Below are 19,361 nucleotides of genomic sequence, written 5' to 3' on the forward strand. Positions count from 1 at the left end.
GTTACTCCTTTAAAAGAAGTTAGGATTCCATTTAAGTTCTATTTACAAAGGTCTCCCATTAAATCTCGACCTGGCCAGGGAACCCTCGAACTTGAAAGAGGCCGCTCAAGAACCCTACTTGGTCTACTAACGCCCCTCCCCCGCTTCTCCCTCCCCCAGACCAACCCGGAATCTCCCCACCTATCTTCCACCTACCCCACACAAGCGCCATCTCTTACTGCCTGCTTTCATCTACCCCGTAAAAACAGGGCATAATTAAACGTAATGGCGGTCGTGGTGTTTTCAAAAGCACATTGCAGAGCGAGGCGCTCCTTTGAGCGGCGAATATATGCATGAGAGGGATTACTAAAACTCTCATCTATTTATGAGTCGCCTTGGTTTACGACGCGCCGCTCACCACCACCACTACTACTACTACTACTACTACTACTACTACTACTACTAATACTACTACTACTTCTGGAGTCGCACGTCGCCCAAAATTCGTTCCCCCTCCCAACCCCTTCCCCCTTTTTGGTTAAATAAGTGGGGCGGGGAGCGGGGAAAATTCGTCCACTCAAGTAACAAAAGGCTTTAGGCTTTAATCTGCATAAATTGAATTTAATGATTGAGGCTAATTCGGGAGCTCCGACACTTGGAATCGAATCTGCTTTTTTTTTTTTCGTTCTACTGAAACATTTTTGGTTTTTATATTTTGCTATTTTTTTTTCACATCTCAGATGATTAATGACTTTTAATAGCAATATTAACATACGGGGAGAAATTATGTACATGAATTCAATTTGCGCCATACATTGGTCAGAGAGAGAGAGAGAGAGAGAGAGAGAGAGAGAGAGAGAGAGAGAAATTTCCAGTAATACAAGTTACAATTTTCCTTCCGATCCAGAACACTAAGCAGGGTTCTCTGCTTATGTATAAATGCATACATATACCTAATGAACAAATTTAGCCTATCCCTGACCACTGACAAACAAAATCCCACAAACAAGGAAACAATAAGCAACAGAAAGAGATGAAAACTTGCCCTAGTCCCTATAAAAGGATTTGTCTGATTTTTCCCCCATAGAAATAAAAGAAATGAAATTTGTCTTTTTTTTTTAAGGGGGGGGGGGGACTTTCAATATCTTTGACGTTTATCTAAATAATTTGTCTTATCTTGTTTTCCAACTCTGAACAATTCTTTGAATAAAAATTATGACACGTTAGATCCTAGTTTTTCATTCTTTAATCATTCAAAGTCTTTGACATTGATCTAAATTATTTATCCTATCTTGTTTTTTTCGACTTAGAACGATTCTTTGGAGAAAAATGATGACACATTAGATCATGGTTTCTCATTGTTTAATAAGCTGCTCATTTCGCTGTAATGAATGTTGTCGTGCATTTACATCGGACATAAATGCACCACCACATTACCACAGCGAAATGAGAAGCTATTCCAAGACACTGCTGTGATCATTTTTATATTGAGAACTGTGCAATGTTGACGAACAATGTAAAAAAAAAAGAATTTACGTCGACGTCAAAGACTTTGAAAGTAAAAAAAAAATCGATTTCATCTCGTTTATTTCTAAGGAAAAAATGGCTAGATTATCATCTTTTGATCAGAAATAAGGAACAGCAAGACAATGAGTACAAGTGAACTAAGAGTGAGGTTAGATCCCCTTAAATAAGTGAGGCCTTGAGGCTGGAAACACAATCTGGGAGATAGGAATCGTTTCTATGTCCTTATCTTGACCAAGTTCCGGCGATAAAACACAGTGAATAAAACTTTATTTAGATTCACATCAACCGTGCATTTGATGCCTAGGCCAGTCCTTCGCGACGCCTCTGATTGGCTGTTGATAAGCCAATGGCAGGGCTGGAAACTCTCAGTCTCTCTCTCGAGAGTTCACATGGGTAGGATGAATGTTCCACCTCTCCTGAGGGATACTTTTGAAAGACGTATCCCTCAGGAGCGATGGAACATACATCCTGCCAATGCCAACTCTCGAGACAGACTGAGAGCTTCCAGCCCTGCCATTGGCTTATCAACAGCCAATCAGGAGCGTCAAATGCACGGTTGATGTGAATTTACTATAGTATGGGGTTAGTCTCCTATCTAGACAGGCCTTCAGGGATAAACACTCAAACAAGAAGAAGAAGAAGAAGAAGCAGAAGAAGAAGAAGAAGAAAAGGCGAGGCACAACCCCCGAATGACAAATCTAATCGGATGAGAACCTCGAAAAAACAACAGCTCGTCAAACAAAATGAGCATCAACAATCATGATGGCACTGCTCCCGTCTCTACGCTAATGAACAAGTGGAACAACCAAAAATATTAGCATCTCTGCACGATACGCTAATTACAGTTTAATTAATTCTTTTGTCTCTCTGATGGGTTGCAGATACAGACCCGACAAAACCTTTCGGCCGGAGAGAACAGAGAAAATACGTGTACACAGAAATGAGGTTTCCGACCAGGCTGGTTGTCTCCCTGAGGACGCTACGATTCCATTTATGAAAATGATTCTCTCTCTCTCTCTCTCTCTCTCTCTCTCTCTCTCTCTCTCTCTCTCAAGGCCATGACAACAGCCAGTGTCGCATTTAACTTCGGAACGCAGGCAATGCCGAAATCATAGCGGAAGTAATGCACGAGATATGATAACGGAAGTAATATATACGAGATATGATAGCGGAAGTAATATACACGAGATATGATAACGGAAGTAATATATACGATATGTGCGGAAGTTAATATACACGAGTATGATAACGAGAATAATTAACGAGATAATGTAACAGAAAAAAGTAATATACACCACATATGACAAAAGAGGTAATAAACGAGATATGACAACAGAAGTAATACAAACGAGATATGATAACGGAAGTAATATTTATAAACGAGATATGATGACGGAATTAACACACGAAATACAACAACGGAGGGAAGTAATATACACGAGATATAACGGAAGTAATACACGAGATATGATAACGGAAGTAATATACACGAGATATGATAATGGAAGTAATATATCCGAGATATGATTACGCTAGTGATATACACGAGATATGATAATGGAAGTAATATACACGAGATATGATAACGGAAGTAATATACACAACATATGATAACAGAGGTAATACAAAAGATATGATAACGGGAGTAATATACACGAGATATGATGACGGAAGTTATACGCGATATATAGAAAAAAAACCAGTCTGGTTTCGACGGAATGAACGTGACAAGAAATATTTCAATATTTTCTTTGTTGTACTTGCAATAATTTCGACTGCAGCATCCTTGTCTTCCAAATTTTATTAGTAGACAATAGTTCCGGTGTTATTCTCCATTTCAGTCAAATAGCTAGTTCTTTCTACTAATGACCTACAAATCACAAACTCTAAAACTAATAAAGAGATAAATGAGAACAGAACTTGAGAAGATTTATTGCCACTGATGAACAAAGAAAAACAAAGTTGTGGATTTAATGTACAAAATCAGTTTTAAATATAGCGCCTCAAATCAATACCGTCCAGTAGCTGGACTTCATAAATTAATGAGTATCCAGTAGGTTAACTTATGGTGCTTTTACGTTGCATGGAACCAGTGGTTATTCAGCAACGGGACCAACGGCTTTGCGTGACTGCCGAACCACGTCGAGAGTGAACTTCTATCACCAGATATACACATCTCTGACGCCTCAGTGGAATGCCCGAGAATCGAACTCGCGGCCACCGAGGTGGCAGGCTAAGACCAAACCGACCACGCCACTGAGGCACTTCCTAGAAGGTTAATCTTTTGTCTTTTATTAGATATTATACTTCCAACATGCAATAACCCCATACCTGTTTTTTTTTTTTCTAAACATCAATATTTCCATCCTTGAATTCTTCTTACTATAATTATTAAGATTATTTGTTACGACAAGAATCGTTCATAGCGCCTTGACGCAGTATATAATAAAATACTAAACTATTTCATTCTACACCAGTCGCAATTCAACCTTCATAAATAGATTAGCCCGGGATACAGACTCGATAATCTGACTGGCATCCTCATAAAGTTAAGTTTTCATTATTTACCTTTACTTGAAAACAACTTCCAAATAAGCATCACTAATGAATGCCCAGCAGCTGTTTATCTTGACGTGTGCCTAATGAATACTGAATATCAAAAACAACATCAAGAAAGGAAGAAATTCAAAGCATTTCAAAGTATCTCTTGATATGCTGAATATGGTCTTAACAATTTTGAATAAGAGAGTGTGTGTGTGTGTGTGTGTGTGTGTGTGTGTGTGTGTGTGTGTGTGTGCATGCATTCCATACTGAACGTGGTAAAATTTTTCTAATTAAACTGAAAAATTTTAGGTGGCCAAAATAAATACACGCTATATCCAAGAAGCAAATGCATTGAAAACGGAAAAAAAAAACTTACCTTCTTTCTGAAAAAAAAATATTTATCACAAATTTCAACAAGGGAATAGATATGAGAGAGAGAGAGAGAGAGAGAGAGAGAGAGAGAGAGAGAGAGAGAGAAGATTCTCATTCAAGTTGGTGAGGTCTTGGCTTGAACCCATTAAAATGCTGTTATGAAACTGACCTGAAACTCGAACTTGGGGAACTGATCGACTGTGTTGACGTCCGTCTTGGGAGCCGAAATGGGCTGGCAAGCCCTCGAAGGGATCACCTGTCCCCCGCCGGAGCCCAGGTCGCTCCCGTCCACGGAGGACGACCCCCCATCGCTCTGTCTCTCGGCCCGCCTGTCAGCCGCCGACCCGGAGCCTCTTAGGGAATCGGCCTGCGGCTTCTCCTTCAGGCTCTGAGGAGTACCCGCGGCTGAGGAGTAGTAGTAGACGTACACGAGGGCGCAGACGGCCAGGAGGCCCAGGAAGGACAACCTGAGCCACCCCCGACGGGGCACCATCTTCACCATGCTGACGGGGTCGCTGGACGATGACGTCACTTTGACGATGGTTGGGGGAGCGACTTTTTCAAAGGCGAGAGAGAAAGATATAGACAGACACTCGAGTGGCCAACTGCGACGTTGCTGGACTGCCAATACAAAAGGGAGCGCTCTTCTGTGCCTTTATGACGCGAATCAAATAACTCGCTGCAATCCGCACACGTCCTTGGTATCGGCAGTATATAATACTACGGAATAAGGAATCACTAAAAAAATAGAGGAATTTTTTTCATCCGATGCCTACGGACAAAGGACCTTACTTCAGGGGCTGCGCAACACTTGCTTCCCTTTTTCTCCTCCTTCTACAGGACATCAATAGTTCATACACAAAGGTTGAGTTTTAACACTGAAGCCCTTTTGTGTTCCTTCCTCAGACACACCAATACGTCAGATGTTACTTAAAATCGATGCGGCGCATCAAAGGATGGGAGAAGAAAGCCGATGACACGGAAAAGAAGGCGAGCGAGAGAGAGAGTGAGGGGGGGGGTAGAGAGAGGGAAGGAGCGAGAAAAGACGATGAACAGGAGCAGGAGTGGAGGAGAGGATCTAGGAGCGCACTCCAAGAGTCAAAAGGGCGTGGGAATTTTCGGACTCATCCAGGAGGAGGAGGAGGAGAATGAGGAGGAGTAGTAGGAGGAGTAGGAGGAGGATGAGGAGGAGGATGGAAGCCTCCTTCCACTAGAGTGACTGACAAGCTCGATCGGCGTCACTTTGTTATCTCCGGTCTACCGTCACTTTACGAGCGACGGCAAGTGCCTCTTCTTTGCCGCTCGGCCAAACTTCCCTTTTATCCTCTTACACTTTTTTTTATTTCTTTCCCCTTTTCTCCCTCGACGACTTCGACGCCGCTGAAAAACTCAAGAGTGAGAGAGAGAGACACAGAGATATAAAGACTTTACACTGATGCAGATAGTTTTCCAGGTCCGACGAAATTCACTCTTTGTGTGAAGTCTAATTGCGCTGACCGAAATACTTTCCACTTGCAATGTCTACGTCTAATCTATTTAAATACCAAAGAATATAATACGAAAATATCACTTATTATATATTTATATATATATTTCTAAGTTCAAACTAAGAGGCTACAAAATAACACTTACGATTATCTTCTCAAAAAAGTTCGAAAACAGCAACACTGTGATACAAAATAATAATCGGTTTTTTTTTATCTCTCTTGCACTTTTGCACTAACAAAGTAACCCTAGTTCTGAAGGAAACACGATTCAGAATCTTCGATGGCGGCAGATCACAATTGGAAATAAACAATCTCACTCGCTTGTGTTTTCATATCTCAGTCACTAGTCACTCGGCTGTCCAAGTTGGTGAATCACAGTTCTCCCGAGGGTGAACTTCTACGTAGGTCTCTTCCTGATTAGCTAACGCCTCTCCCCTACACGTCGATGAAGAACTTCACGTACACACACACAAAATACTATAATGTTCAGGGGCAGCCAAACTTATTTAACTTATTTATTCTTTTTTTGTTAAGAAAAATCTCCTCGATTTGGTTTGCATATCACAGATACTGAGGACATATCTTTGGGACGAGGAGACCAAACGGATGAGTTGTAATATAAAGATAATACTATCTAGACCATGATATCTTTCTCCCTCTCTCTCTATCCTCCACTTCTTGCATCGATATATCTCCGTATGCCTAAGGTTATAATAATATATATACACAAGAATCTACGTTTATATAAACCAGACCGAAGAAAGTAAATTTTCTATGTATTAGACTAAATATAGATTTATATATTTATTATATATATGCATCAATCGATCAACATTGAATAGGATAATAAAAACCAGTGCTAATCTAACAATAACATCGAAATGTTCTGACTCGAGTAGGCCACCATTCGACTTGAGCTAAGTCACGCCGCCACAAGAATGCCGACACAGCGATGGATTATCATTTCTTTTCTTCTTCTTCTTCTCTTTCACGAGACTGACTTTCTCCTCGAGGACGAACTGTTACGCGTCTGGAAATCTTCTTTGGCCGTCATACGGACGTGACCTCAAAAGGGGAGCAGACAGAACGAAGGTGAGATAATACTGTGTTTCGATGATACAAACAATACTTTCGTGGAAAAGGAAACCTCGGCGAGGAGTTGTAATTTAGAAAAATTTTATATACGTATTCGTTTTCTCTTTTAATTTGAGGCGAGGCGCCGAGCAGCACTAGTACTGGCTTTCAACGGAACACTAAGAGCAATAATAATTTCTGGCACACTCAATTTACAGCTTGCCGATGACAACTGGGCACTTTGTCCGGGCGGTGGGATATCGCCACAGCAGGTGTCGATGTCGAGTCGAAAGAGGGTCGAATGAACCCGGCTGGGTGTGTGTGTTTACGTTTTGAGGATGGAGGTGTCTCACAAACTGTCGTCGACGATGGGCTTCTTCCACGAACTTTCCATTCATTGAGTCTCGCAAAAACCGACACGAATAAAGGGAGAAGCTGCAATCCTTTTTTTTTTTGCCTTCTCTCTTTTTCGCAAAAGGCTCGAGGACGTGAGTTGCTCCTTGAGGGATGTCCTTCCAAAACACACTTCCTTCGCTCTCTGACTTTCTCTTTCGCTTTCTCGCGTAGTATTCGGGGCCCCTGTCAATCAGACCCTTCACAGAAGAGACTCAGGGGCGCTCTCTCTCGCTCTCTCGACTCCTGCAGCAGAGTTCACACCTGGAAACGAGAGAAAAAAAAAAAAACACCAATTAATTACATGAACAGGTGAAAAGGTCAGAATCTGGAACATTCCTACATCTTGATTTGTATCTGGAAATGTTTGGAAAAATAATGCAGGTACAATATTAATAACTGGCATATATGGTTATATCATAAATACAGAAATCAATTTGGCAACTGGAACACGGTGCATTAATGTCTTAACATAATTTTAACAATATACCATGATAATGATTATATATTAACAATATATATATATATATATATATATATATATATATATATATATATATATATATATAATATATATATAGGTGTGTGTTGCGCGCGCGCGCGCGTGTTAAGCCTCCATCAAAGTGGTAAGTTAGCAAGTGAGATCATTAGAGAGAGGACGAAGCTGTGAGATAGTCACGTTCACTAGTTTAAGATACAAAGCTATTACAGAGCTCAGAGAACTTCAGAATTAATTGGGGGAGACATCCAAATAGAACAGTTTCGTGTGGACAAAAAATACAAATATAAATAACAATGTAACATGACCAGCTTCATACTGCGTCAAGTAATGATACCTCACAATACCACGAGAAACTGTGTGCACGTTTGAGAGAGAGAGAGAGAGAGAGAGAGAGAGAGAGAGAGAGAGAGAGAGAGAGAGAGAGAGAATGTGATTGATAATGCGTCCAGTAATGATACCTCACAATACCACGAGAAACTGTGTACTTTTTTGAGAGAGAGAGAGAGAGAGAGAGAGAGAGAGAGAGAGAGAGAATGTCATTGGTAAGAATAGCCTTGTCGAGGGGCTATAGTTTTTAAATTCTGATATGCCAGTTCATGAACAAAACGATAACTTTCAGTTTTCTTCTGCAGATGGGAAAAGAAACCCACAAGATTACTGAGTACAACTTGTTTACTTGTAAGAATTAACATTATATTTGATTTAAAACGCAAATGCTATGTAAACACTTACAAGTAAAGAAGTTATACTCGGTAATCTAGTGGGTTTCTATTTCCATATACTAGTTAATATTCCCAAGAAGTAATGGTCAACAATTACTGTCTTTATATATCGTTTTTCTATTTATCATCACCTTCAGGTCTAGGACCCATGAATAATCGACAGCTGCCAGGACCTTATTCACCACTTACTATCGTTTCCAGAGGCCGTGTAATAGTGTTTTTCCCAAATATCTAACAAACCGGCTTATGAATTTCCATGAAACTACAGCAATGAATGTTTCAAACATTGGCCTAATTTTTGGTGGTACAATGAATTGACAGATGTGCTTAATTAAGCCGTTTACTCTTAGAAAAAAGAGGAACTTCTTCCCCTCCTTCAGAGCGTTTCGAAGAAGTGGTACTTAATCACGTAACTGTGACGCAGAGGTTTCCCCAACCCTCCTTCGGTGTTTACACCTATGGCTATCCTAGTAGCCGCCCCCCCCCCCCCTTCCTTCTTGCCTTCTTTCCTTCATTCCCATTGTTATTAGGCTACCGAGTAAATCCCTGTTAGGAAAGACTGTGTACTGCACATATAAAATGAGCCGGAAGAGCAATAAAATGTTTTATGGTGGTAGATAATGATTAGATGGTTAACACAAATTATCGAACATAATAGAAGAGGTTTAAAACAGGGCTGTGGAATCGCACTGAGAGATATTCTACTCGGACTCCTACAAATTTTAGATTTGCGACTAAAAAAAAAAAAATAAAAAAAATAAAATAAAATAAAAACTTTAGTAGAAATAGAAAACAATTTTTTTCCTTGAGAGAGTTTTATATTTGGAATGATGTTATTGGGGCAAGACTGGAGCAGGATTCAGAAATAATTTCACCGACTTCGACTCCTACCTCAGAGCCCTTTTAGTACATCCAAGGTAATCATCGGCAGCAGTTGTAGTAGTAGCTCTGAACTATTTCATATAGATTCGACTTTAGTCATGGCAAATATGTTACTTTGTCCTCGCCATTGCAAAACTACAATTGCGCTGAAACTCTTCACCATTTACAACAGAGAGAAAGAAAGAAACCGCCTGAAAATTAGTATAAATCGCTAAGAAAAGTATGACTTTAATATAGTACATGATATATTGCAATATACTGCTAGCCATATATATATATATATATATATATATATATATATATATATATATATAATATAATATATATATATATATATATATATATATATATGTTTATTTAAATGTATTTTTTTTCCTACAGGCCATGTGAACGAGTTGCTGATGCTATGGGGATGACTCCGAACGCTGTCCGAGTGTTGGTGAGCCGTGGAAAGAATTCTCATCCACCTGAAACACCACCTGCATCATCAAATACGTCGCCTCTGGTCTTTGACAGCTTCACCGTTGGTTCCATTAGGAGAGGAGACATGTGCACAGCATGTTTGCTGCTAAGCGATTTTTCACTATTGCCACTTTAGCGGAAGAACTTAAAATGCTAAATATCATTCCTGAAGAAACATCTGAGAAGGCAGTATGGCGAATCCTCCATAACATGGGTTTCCAGTACAAAACTTCCCAGCGGGAAATGTACCTAAGGAAAGAAACTTTGGACGTCGTTTGCCGCCGAGTTGATGCTCTACGATCCCTCCAACAACATCGTGATGAAGGAAGAGAAGTAGTGTATGTCGATGAGACGTGGTTTTTACGACGAGAATGCAACATAGCAGAGTGGGTGGACACCTCTCAATCTGTCACCAGTGCCACCTACAGCCGGCAGGTGCCACCAGGAGAAGGAGAGAGGTTTGTGGTGGTAGCAGGTGGTACAGCTAAAGGTTTTGTAGAAAATTCATTTTTATGCTTCCCTGCGAAAAATAAAACCGGCGACTACCATGGAGAAATGAATTCAGAGATATTTATTCGGTGGCTAACATCACAGCTCCTGCCGTCGCATTAGGATCCTTCGGTGCTGGTGCTAGACAACGCCCCATACCATAGCCAATTGACAGGAGATAGCCGATGCCCAACAACAGCTACAAAAAAGGAGGATTTGGTTAACTGGCTCAGGTCTCGAAAAACACAGTATACAGCTCACGCAACACGCCCTGAGCTCCTAAAGATATGCAGGGGCAACCGGCCGAAACCAGTTTACATTGTGGATAATATAATCCGTGAATGGGGCCATGAAGTGGTTCGCTTGCCCCCTGCCCATCCTGAGCTCAACGCCATCGAGCAGGTGTGGGGCTGTATGAAACGACAGGTGCGCTCCTCGATGCAGCGGTTTACCCGTGCTGATCTCTTTGCCAGGCTTGAAGGGAGGCCAGGCTTGCTGTAACAGGGGAGACGAGTGGGCTGGCGCTGTCAGGAGATCAAGATATTTTGAAGATGATTACTGGCTTTCAGATAATATTCAAGACAGTATAGATCCGGTCATCATCAACATTGATAGTGACGAGGAAAACGATCTTTCCCTTGAGACTGATGATGAGTAAAATGTATAAGTGTCCATTTCTTGTTTTTTTTTTTCATTCCTCATATATCTATGCTTTCCAGCAATTGGTGATAGCATTATTTTGGAAAAGCAAAGCTAATGAATACTTTGATACGAGTATATCAGCTTGGCATGTAGACAATGTCAATAGATTTCTCAAAGTAAGGTTGATTGGTTTATTAATTGAAGTCTGGTATAATTCCAGTGACAAAGTCGCAATGATATTTGTCACATACCTTTTAAGTAACAGAAATACGTACTGATACTTATAACGTAAATAAATATATAAAACTAAAAGTTGAAATATAATAAATCTTATGTATTGTATGAACACACACACATATATATATATATATATATATATATATAATATATATATATATATATATATATATATATATATATATATATATATGATATATATATATATATACATATATATATATATATATATATATATATATGATTTCAAAATTTATAAAATGGCCGATGTCAATGCCCTTATATGAAACATCTTTTAGAAGTCTACCTTCTAAGGAATTCAAGCTACTCTCTGGTGAAATTCATATGATATTATATCAAACAATGCTCTCTGTCATTTTCTTCCTGGCAATTGATGTATCGAGTAAACCTTGTTGTTGTATGGAAGAATGAGTCCTACGGCTTTAACCTAAAGAAATCTATATTTCTATTGCTTTACCAACACTCGCTTGAAGTGCAAAGTGTAGGGTTAGCATGGCTTCTTTCGTCTCCTGTCATAAGTCTCATTCTTGATCTTCAATGTAAGTGAGTGGGTAAGATATAAAAGGTTGGTCGTGTGTTTAGGTAAAGTCTAAAGTTATGAATCACATTACCAGATATTCTGAACTTTTACTGACAAAGAATTTCGTATTGCTTGGGGTAGGTCATATGACATTTATCTATGGAGTTAAACAGGCGTTTAAATTCGGGGGATGGTAGGTACAGGGGAAGAAACGTTATACCAACGTCACTGAGGGACGTCATCACTTTTGCGAATGTGTGGGTGGTGGCTAAGACTGGCTTTAGCCTCATTTTCTTAAGTAAATAAGTTAATGAAACGTAATTGGCAATGCACAGTATTTCCCAAAATTAGGCCATTGTATGAAGCGCTCCCTGCTTTGATATCATGGAAATCCATCAGTTATTTTAGGAGTTATTTTAAAAAAACACTATTACACGGCCTCTGGAAACGTTAGTAGGTCAAATAGAGACACAACAATATGCAGTCACGCTGCCTGGCCCGAAACTTCTTTTGAGTGTTTTTAGCGAGGCGAGTGCGTTGCAGTTTACACCAGAAGCCCAGAGGAATTCTCTGAAAGTCTCACAACCATCACATTAAACAATGGAACTTTTCAAGAATAACACCAGTAAACACAAAACTAGTATGGCAATACCACTGTAAACTCTAACTCAGATCTGAATGAAAAATTCAAAATTAAACATAAATAACACTCATCACAGAACTTATATATATATTATATAATATAATATTATATATATATATATATATAATATATAATATATATATATATGTGTGTGTGTGTGTGTGTGTGTGTGTGTGTGTGAATACTGGTCACTTTTTACTAGACACATAAGCAATTGTAATGTATATATCACAGACATACACAACACCACCAAACACACACACACCAACAGATCACACACCACACCACATCTATATATATATATATAATATATATAATATATTTATATTCTTGAAAATTAGAAGAACACAAACAAGAATTCAATAATACAATACTTTATTTATGAGTTCTACCCCCTCCCCCCCCCCCCCTCCCAGCATATTTCAGTGATAAAATCATTTATCCTAAAAAGATTTCCATTCATTGTTACTCAAATTTGGAAGTACGGAGCCGTAGATTTTCAAATCCAGAGATTTAGGCAAGGTATTTATCAACACCACTAAACCAAAGACGAAGCTAACGGAAAATATAGCATTTGAAATATAAAATAATACACACCACACACACACACACAACCATATATATATATATATCTATATATATATATATATACACACACACTTAATATTTGTATAGCATAAATAAATGGTATTTATATTAAGTAAACAATAAACGCACGCACAACAGAAGCCCGAAAGGGGAAAGCGTCAGGAGAGAGAGAGAGAGAGAGAGAGAGAGAGAGAGAGAGAGAGAGAGAGAGAAAGAGAGCAGCGCAGCTGGCGCAAAGATTAGCAATGTCGATAGCATTAGCGGCAGCACCCAGCTGGAATAATGTTTTAATATTTTTCCCAGGATAAAATGGCCTACAGTCTAAACCCTGAGAGAAAGAAGCAAAACAGCCCACGAAGGGATGTGCGATGTTATCTCTCTCCTCTCTCTCTCTCTCTCTCTCTCTCTCTCTCTCTCTCTATGTGTATATATGTATATGTACATACATATATATATATATATATATATATATATATATAGTATATATATATATATAATATATGTATATATAATCATCCTATTCGGTCTATTAGTTCTAGGATATTAATGTGAATGACACCAGGCAGCCAATGTCTGTTGCAAGTATAAGAAAGGCTCGGTACTTTATTTTTAACTCTATTCTTAAACAGGGTTTCAATACCCCTACTGTTTTTGCAGACCTACATAATGTGATAAGTATTTAAAATCGCATGAGCTAAACACGTATGTTTTTTATACTGATTGCGGATAAAAAAAAAAGTTCATAATCTCTCAGGGTTTACTTCCAACCATTTACCAACCCCCCCCCCCCAAAAAAAAAAAAACAAATAAATAAATAAGGTGCAGCATTAGTTTGATTACGAAAATGACGCAAACCTACATAAAGCGTCACAATAAATACGCATAATACACATTGACAGAGTCAGAGAGTATGCAAGTCAAAAATTCACGGGCGCGCACGACACACACACACACACACACACACACACACACACACACACACATATATATATCTATATATATATATATATATAGTATATATATATATATATATATATATAAATCTAAGTCTATTGTTTCCCAAATAGCCAAGTTTACATTACAAAACGTAGAAGCTTGAATGGAAGAAAAGGAAAAAATTTAGACTTTTTATTGTACGTATTAAAATAATAATAGTAAAAATTAGTCACTCATTGACGTCACAATACCAAGGGACGACCAGAGTATATAAGAAAGAAGAAAGTAAATACATAAGAAGGATACGGGATATGCCAGTGGAAATTGTACCCATAATCATAGGTCCACTAAGCAAGATGCCCAAGATCCCTGAAAGGAACTAGAAAAACACTAGATTCCGAAGCAGCTCCAGGACTCATGCAGAAGAGTGCGCTGGCTAGAAACAGCGCACATAATAAGAAAAGTGATGGAGTTCTAAGGAGGCAGGATGCAAACCGTCACCCTTTACTATAAAAACCGCCCAGTCGAATAGGATGACTGTGATTGAGCAAAAACGAAAGAAAATAATAATAATAATAATAATAATAATAATAATAATAATATAATAATAATAATAATAATAATAATAATAATTAATAACTAAAAAATAAAAATAAAAATAATAATAATAATAATGAAAAAATATTTTATTTCACGACAAAATTCCTGACACTTTAGATAGAACGTTTACAATTCTACACCATAGAGGGTAGTTGCATTGTTTTGCACATACATCTTGACTCTCAAGACGAATGGGTCCACTAGAAGCAAGTGCCAGAATACAAATCCTTCGAAAAACACTTGTCACAAAAGGGAGACAGCTGCTGCAGAGATCTGAGGGCACCAGTAGCTCACAACAGAATAAATCTCCTTATGCCTGAAGTACGGGCACATTTCTCGATGTTTTTCAGCCAAGCTAGAATTCTCTACGTCCATCAAAAGATATTTTATAGGTATCCTCTCTATCTCTCTTTCTCTCCCTCTCTCTCTCTCTCTCTCCTCTCTCTCTCTCTCTCTCTCTATCTTAGGATGTTTGTAGTAACATCTTTCTCCAATCTGCAATTCCCTCTTTTCAAAAGGTTGCAGATTTTGTCTTTCTTGTCTATTTTTTCCCTCTTTCCCGTCATTGTATAGATCTGGGTAGTTCCAAATAAAATCCAAGTGGTCAAGAGACTCATAAAGAAAATATACATAAACCAACATATTCCGACAAAGAAAATGAATAAGGTGAATCTTGTGAATATCCTAATTGATGCATTAGGAAAAAGAATGCCAAAAGCATGCAAACTGTGTAAGGTTTGGTATAGCATAGTCAATCCACAAAAACCTAATCAGAAAAATGTGCTGCATGCAACATTCCGACCCATCCACAGTGTGCTGAGGTAATACAAGATTTTGAGAAAAGATACAAGAATTTTTTTTGTTCAACATGTCTATCATGGATAGACAATGTTATTAAATCACGATTGAATGTACAAATAGTTGAGGATGAAAGAATAAGAAGAAGAGAAGAAGAAGAAAAGAAAAAGGAAGAGAAACAGAAGAGAAGTAAACAAAAAATGAAATGACAGAAAAAAATAAGGAAAACAACGAACAAGATAAAGTATGGATGCAGAGATACTCATTGATACTACATATGAGGCAATAAAGCAGCATACCTACGAAGAAATAAATTACGATATGACAACAGAAAAGCAAATCCCGAAGAGGCTCTACCCAGATCTATACAATGACGGAAAGAGGAAAAAATAGACAAGAAAGACAAAATCTGCAACCTTTTGGAAAAGAGGGAATTGCAGATTTGGAGAAAGATGTTACTACAAACATCCTAAGATATGTCAAAACTATGAAATATATGGTAAAATGTGCATACTTAGATGGATATGGGGATGATTGCAGAGATCTGCATCCAAAAATATGTAAAACCTAAAAGAAGGAAAAGGATGTAAGTTCGACAAAAAATGCAAATATATGCACCCTGTAGCCATGAATCATAATCAAATAAATAACCAACCAAGTAATAAAATCCAAAATAAGAAAGAAACAAATAAAGAGAGAAATCAAGAATATCAGGTAAAAGAGAAAAGCAAACCACCAATGAGATATTGCAGAGGTGTCAGCAAAAATTTCAAAGCATCAGCTCCGAAATTCTACCTCAAAGAGATAATAACTGTATTTATTATGCAAGAGGATATTGCAGAGGAAGTTTAAAAGAAAAGGAAAATTGCAGAGGTTAAGATTCAGACACAAAATGAATAATTATGATGAAGGAAGATCAAATATTATGGAAAAAAAGTTGGATTTTTTAATGTCAGACTGAAATGTGAAACGAACATACCAGAACAGGAAAGAGACATGGGAAAGATCCTTATTACTACCAGTATTAAATGAAGGAGAGGGGGAAAACACGCAACCATCATAGTGATGAAATGCGCAGGGTTTAGTTACGAGTAACTCAAAAAGAAAAATAGAGTACTTAGAAGAACTAACCCAACCAAAATGAAAAGAAAATAGATATAATGAATAATAATAAGTGAAACCTGGTATTCCCAAGAAGAACTGGGAATGATGATCAAATAAAAGGGTTCCAAACTTATAGATCAGATAGAAAAAATAGGAATCAAGGGGGAACCGCAATATATGGGAAAGACAAAAAACAAGGAAAAATATATGAGAAATATAGTAACTCAGAATGTGAACTAATAGCGTAGAATTTGAATCTGAAAATTGATTGAACATAGTAATATATAGACCTCCTAATACTAAAGAGTTTGACTTAATAATTGAAAAATTGGATGATATATGTAGAAATCACAAGGACTGGACTATTCTCCTATCTGTGACTTCAACTTTCCTTTCGTAGAATGGAAAGAACGAATAGGAGATTGTGGTTGTACTTATACATATAAAAAAGAGAGTAATAGTAGTGCAGAAGATAAGAGGCAATTTGAAAAGCTATTAGATATGCTACTAGAATACAACATTCAACAAATAAATCACCTGCCAACAAGAAAGGAAAATACTTTAGACCTAGTATTTGTGAACGAGATGAATTATGTTAAAGAAATAATAGTTTATAATGCGAATATTTCAAGACCATAATGTCATAGAATTAACAGTTCATTCCAAAGCAAGTGAAAATAGAGATAAGCAAGAAATGAAAAAGTGGGAAGGATATGGAAAATACAACTTCTACAGTAAAATATAAAATGGTCAGAAATTAATGAAGAAATTAAACAAAGATTGGGATAACATTTTCGTAAGTGATGACATAAGGGTAAATACGGAGATATTATATAAAATATTGGAGAAAATAGTGGAAAAATATATACCGAAGAAGAAAAGTAAACATCATTCATGCATACCAAGAGACAGAAGGATCTTGTTCCAGAAAATCAGAAAGTGGAAAAAAGGTCTTGCAAAAGAAAAAAATGCATGGAAAGTTATAGAACTAAAAAGTAAGATAGAAAAATGCAGAACAAAAAGTTATACAATCAAAAGAAAATGAAAAAAACGGGAACTTGGAGAAAAAAGCCCTATAAATATCAAGCAAAACCCCAAGCTATTATACTCATATGCGAAGAAGATGAAGTAAAAGAAGAATAGAAATAGGCCCTCTGAGAATTGAAGGGAGATTAACGAATGAAAAAAAAAAAAAAAAAAGGAAAATTTGCAAACATACTGGCAGAAACGATATAAGAGAGGGAAACACCCCTAGAATAGATAATGAAGATAATGATATAGAAGTAAGGGAGAATGAAAATAGTGAATATTTAGCTGACATAGATATTAATGAAGCTGATATTGTGCAGGCTATTAATGAAATTAAAAATGGAGCTGCTGCAGGGCCTGATGGAATTCCTGCTATTTTGTTAAAGAAAGTAGTTCCATTCTACGCAAAGCCACTTGCAATATTATTAAGACAAAGTGTAGATACAGGCAAGATTTATGATGAGCATAAATTAGCATATATTACCCCTACTTTCAAAAGTGGATCAAGACTAGAGGCAAGTAATTATAGCCTGTGAGTCTAACATCACATAGTTTATGAAAGTGTATGAAAGGGTAATGAAGAAAAATATTATGAAACATTTAATAAAAAATAATTTGTTTAATAAGGACAACATGGTTGCGTACCCGGAAAAAGTACACAAACCCAACTGTTAGTCCCCACCGTGAGAACATATTCAAAAATATGAAAAGCGGAATGAAACAGATGTGGTTTATTTAGACTTTGCAAAAGCTTTTGATAAAGTAGAACCATAATATTATTAGCGAAGAAAATTAGAAAAATTAACACAATATCGTGGATAAAGTAGGAAGATGGTTAAAAGAATTTTTACACACCAGGAAAAACAGATAGTTTATTGCAAACGACGAGAAATCGGATGAAGTCAAGGTAATCCGGTGTGCCGCACGGTACGGTGGTTAGCTGCAATACTGTTTGTTATTATGATTGAAGACATAGACAATAATGTGAAGGATTTCGGTAGTGAGTAGTTTCGCAGATGACACAAGAATAAGTAGAGAAATTACTTGTGATGAAGATAGGAACGCTCTACAAAGAGACCTTAACAAAGTATAATGATTTGGGCAGAGGTAAATAGGATGGTATTTAACTCTGATAAATTTGAATCAAATAAATTATGGAGACAGAGAAAGAAAGCTATATGCATATAAGGGACCTAATAATGAGACCATCACAAATAAGGAAGCAGTTAAAGACCTTGGTGTGATGATGAATAGGAACATGTTATGCAATGATCAAATAGCAACTCTGTTGGCAAAATGTAAAGCAAAAATGGGAATGTTTTGTTTACGGCACTTCAAACAAGAAAAGCTGAACACTGATTATGCTTTATAAAACATATGTTCGTAGTCCACTTGAATATTGCAATATGATATGGTACCCACACTATCAAAAGGATATTGCACAATAGAGATGTACAAGGTCCTTTACAGCTAGAATAGAAGAAGTTAAGGACCCTAGACTACTGGGAAAGACTACAATTCTTAAAATTATATAGTCTAGAAAGGAGAAGAAACGCTACATGATAATTCAGGCATGGAAACAGATAGAGGGAATAGCAGAAAATATCATGGAACTAAAAATATCAGAAAGAGCAAGCAGAGGTAGATTAATAGTGCCCAAAACTATACCAGGAAAAATAAGGAAAGCACACAGGACATTAATCCACTACGCACCAGCATCGATAATGCAGCGTCTATTCAATGCGTTGCCAGCTCATCTGAGGAATATATCAGGAGTGAGCGTAGATGTGTTTAAGAATAAACTCGACAA

At 37.4% G+C, this 19,361-nt stretch overlaps 1 protein-coding gene and 1 pseudogene across 1 annotated transcript in view; one reads left to right on the top strand and one right to left on the bottom strand.

Annotated features, from left to right (window-relative positions):
• The window catches only part of LOC135226535 (alpha-mannosidase 2-like), a gene marked incomplete in the record, with an annotated part of 784,965 nt that overhangs the window by 404,921 nt on the left and 360,683 nt on the right, over positions 1-19,361 (bottom strand). The window contains 1 exon segment of the mRNA XM_064266188.1: positions 4,592-7,640. Coding sequence (XP_064122258.1) covers positions 4,592-4,924 — 333 coding nt within the window.
• On the top strand, positions 9,087-10,934 carry LOC135226246 (uncharacterized; annotated as a pseudogene).

Source organism: Macrobrachium nipponense, chromosome 14 (assembly GCF_015104395.2).
Source record: "Macrobrachium nipponense isolate FS-2020 chromosome 14, ASM1510439v2, whole genome shotgun sequence".
NCBI classification, from domain to species: domain Eukaryota; kingdom Metazoa; phylum Arthropoda; class Malacostraca; order Decapoda; family Palaemonidae; genus Macrobrachium; species Macrobrachium nipponense.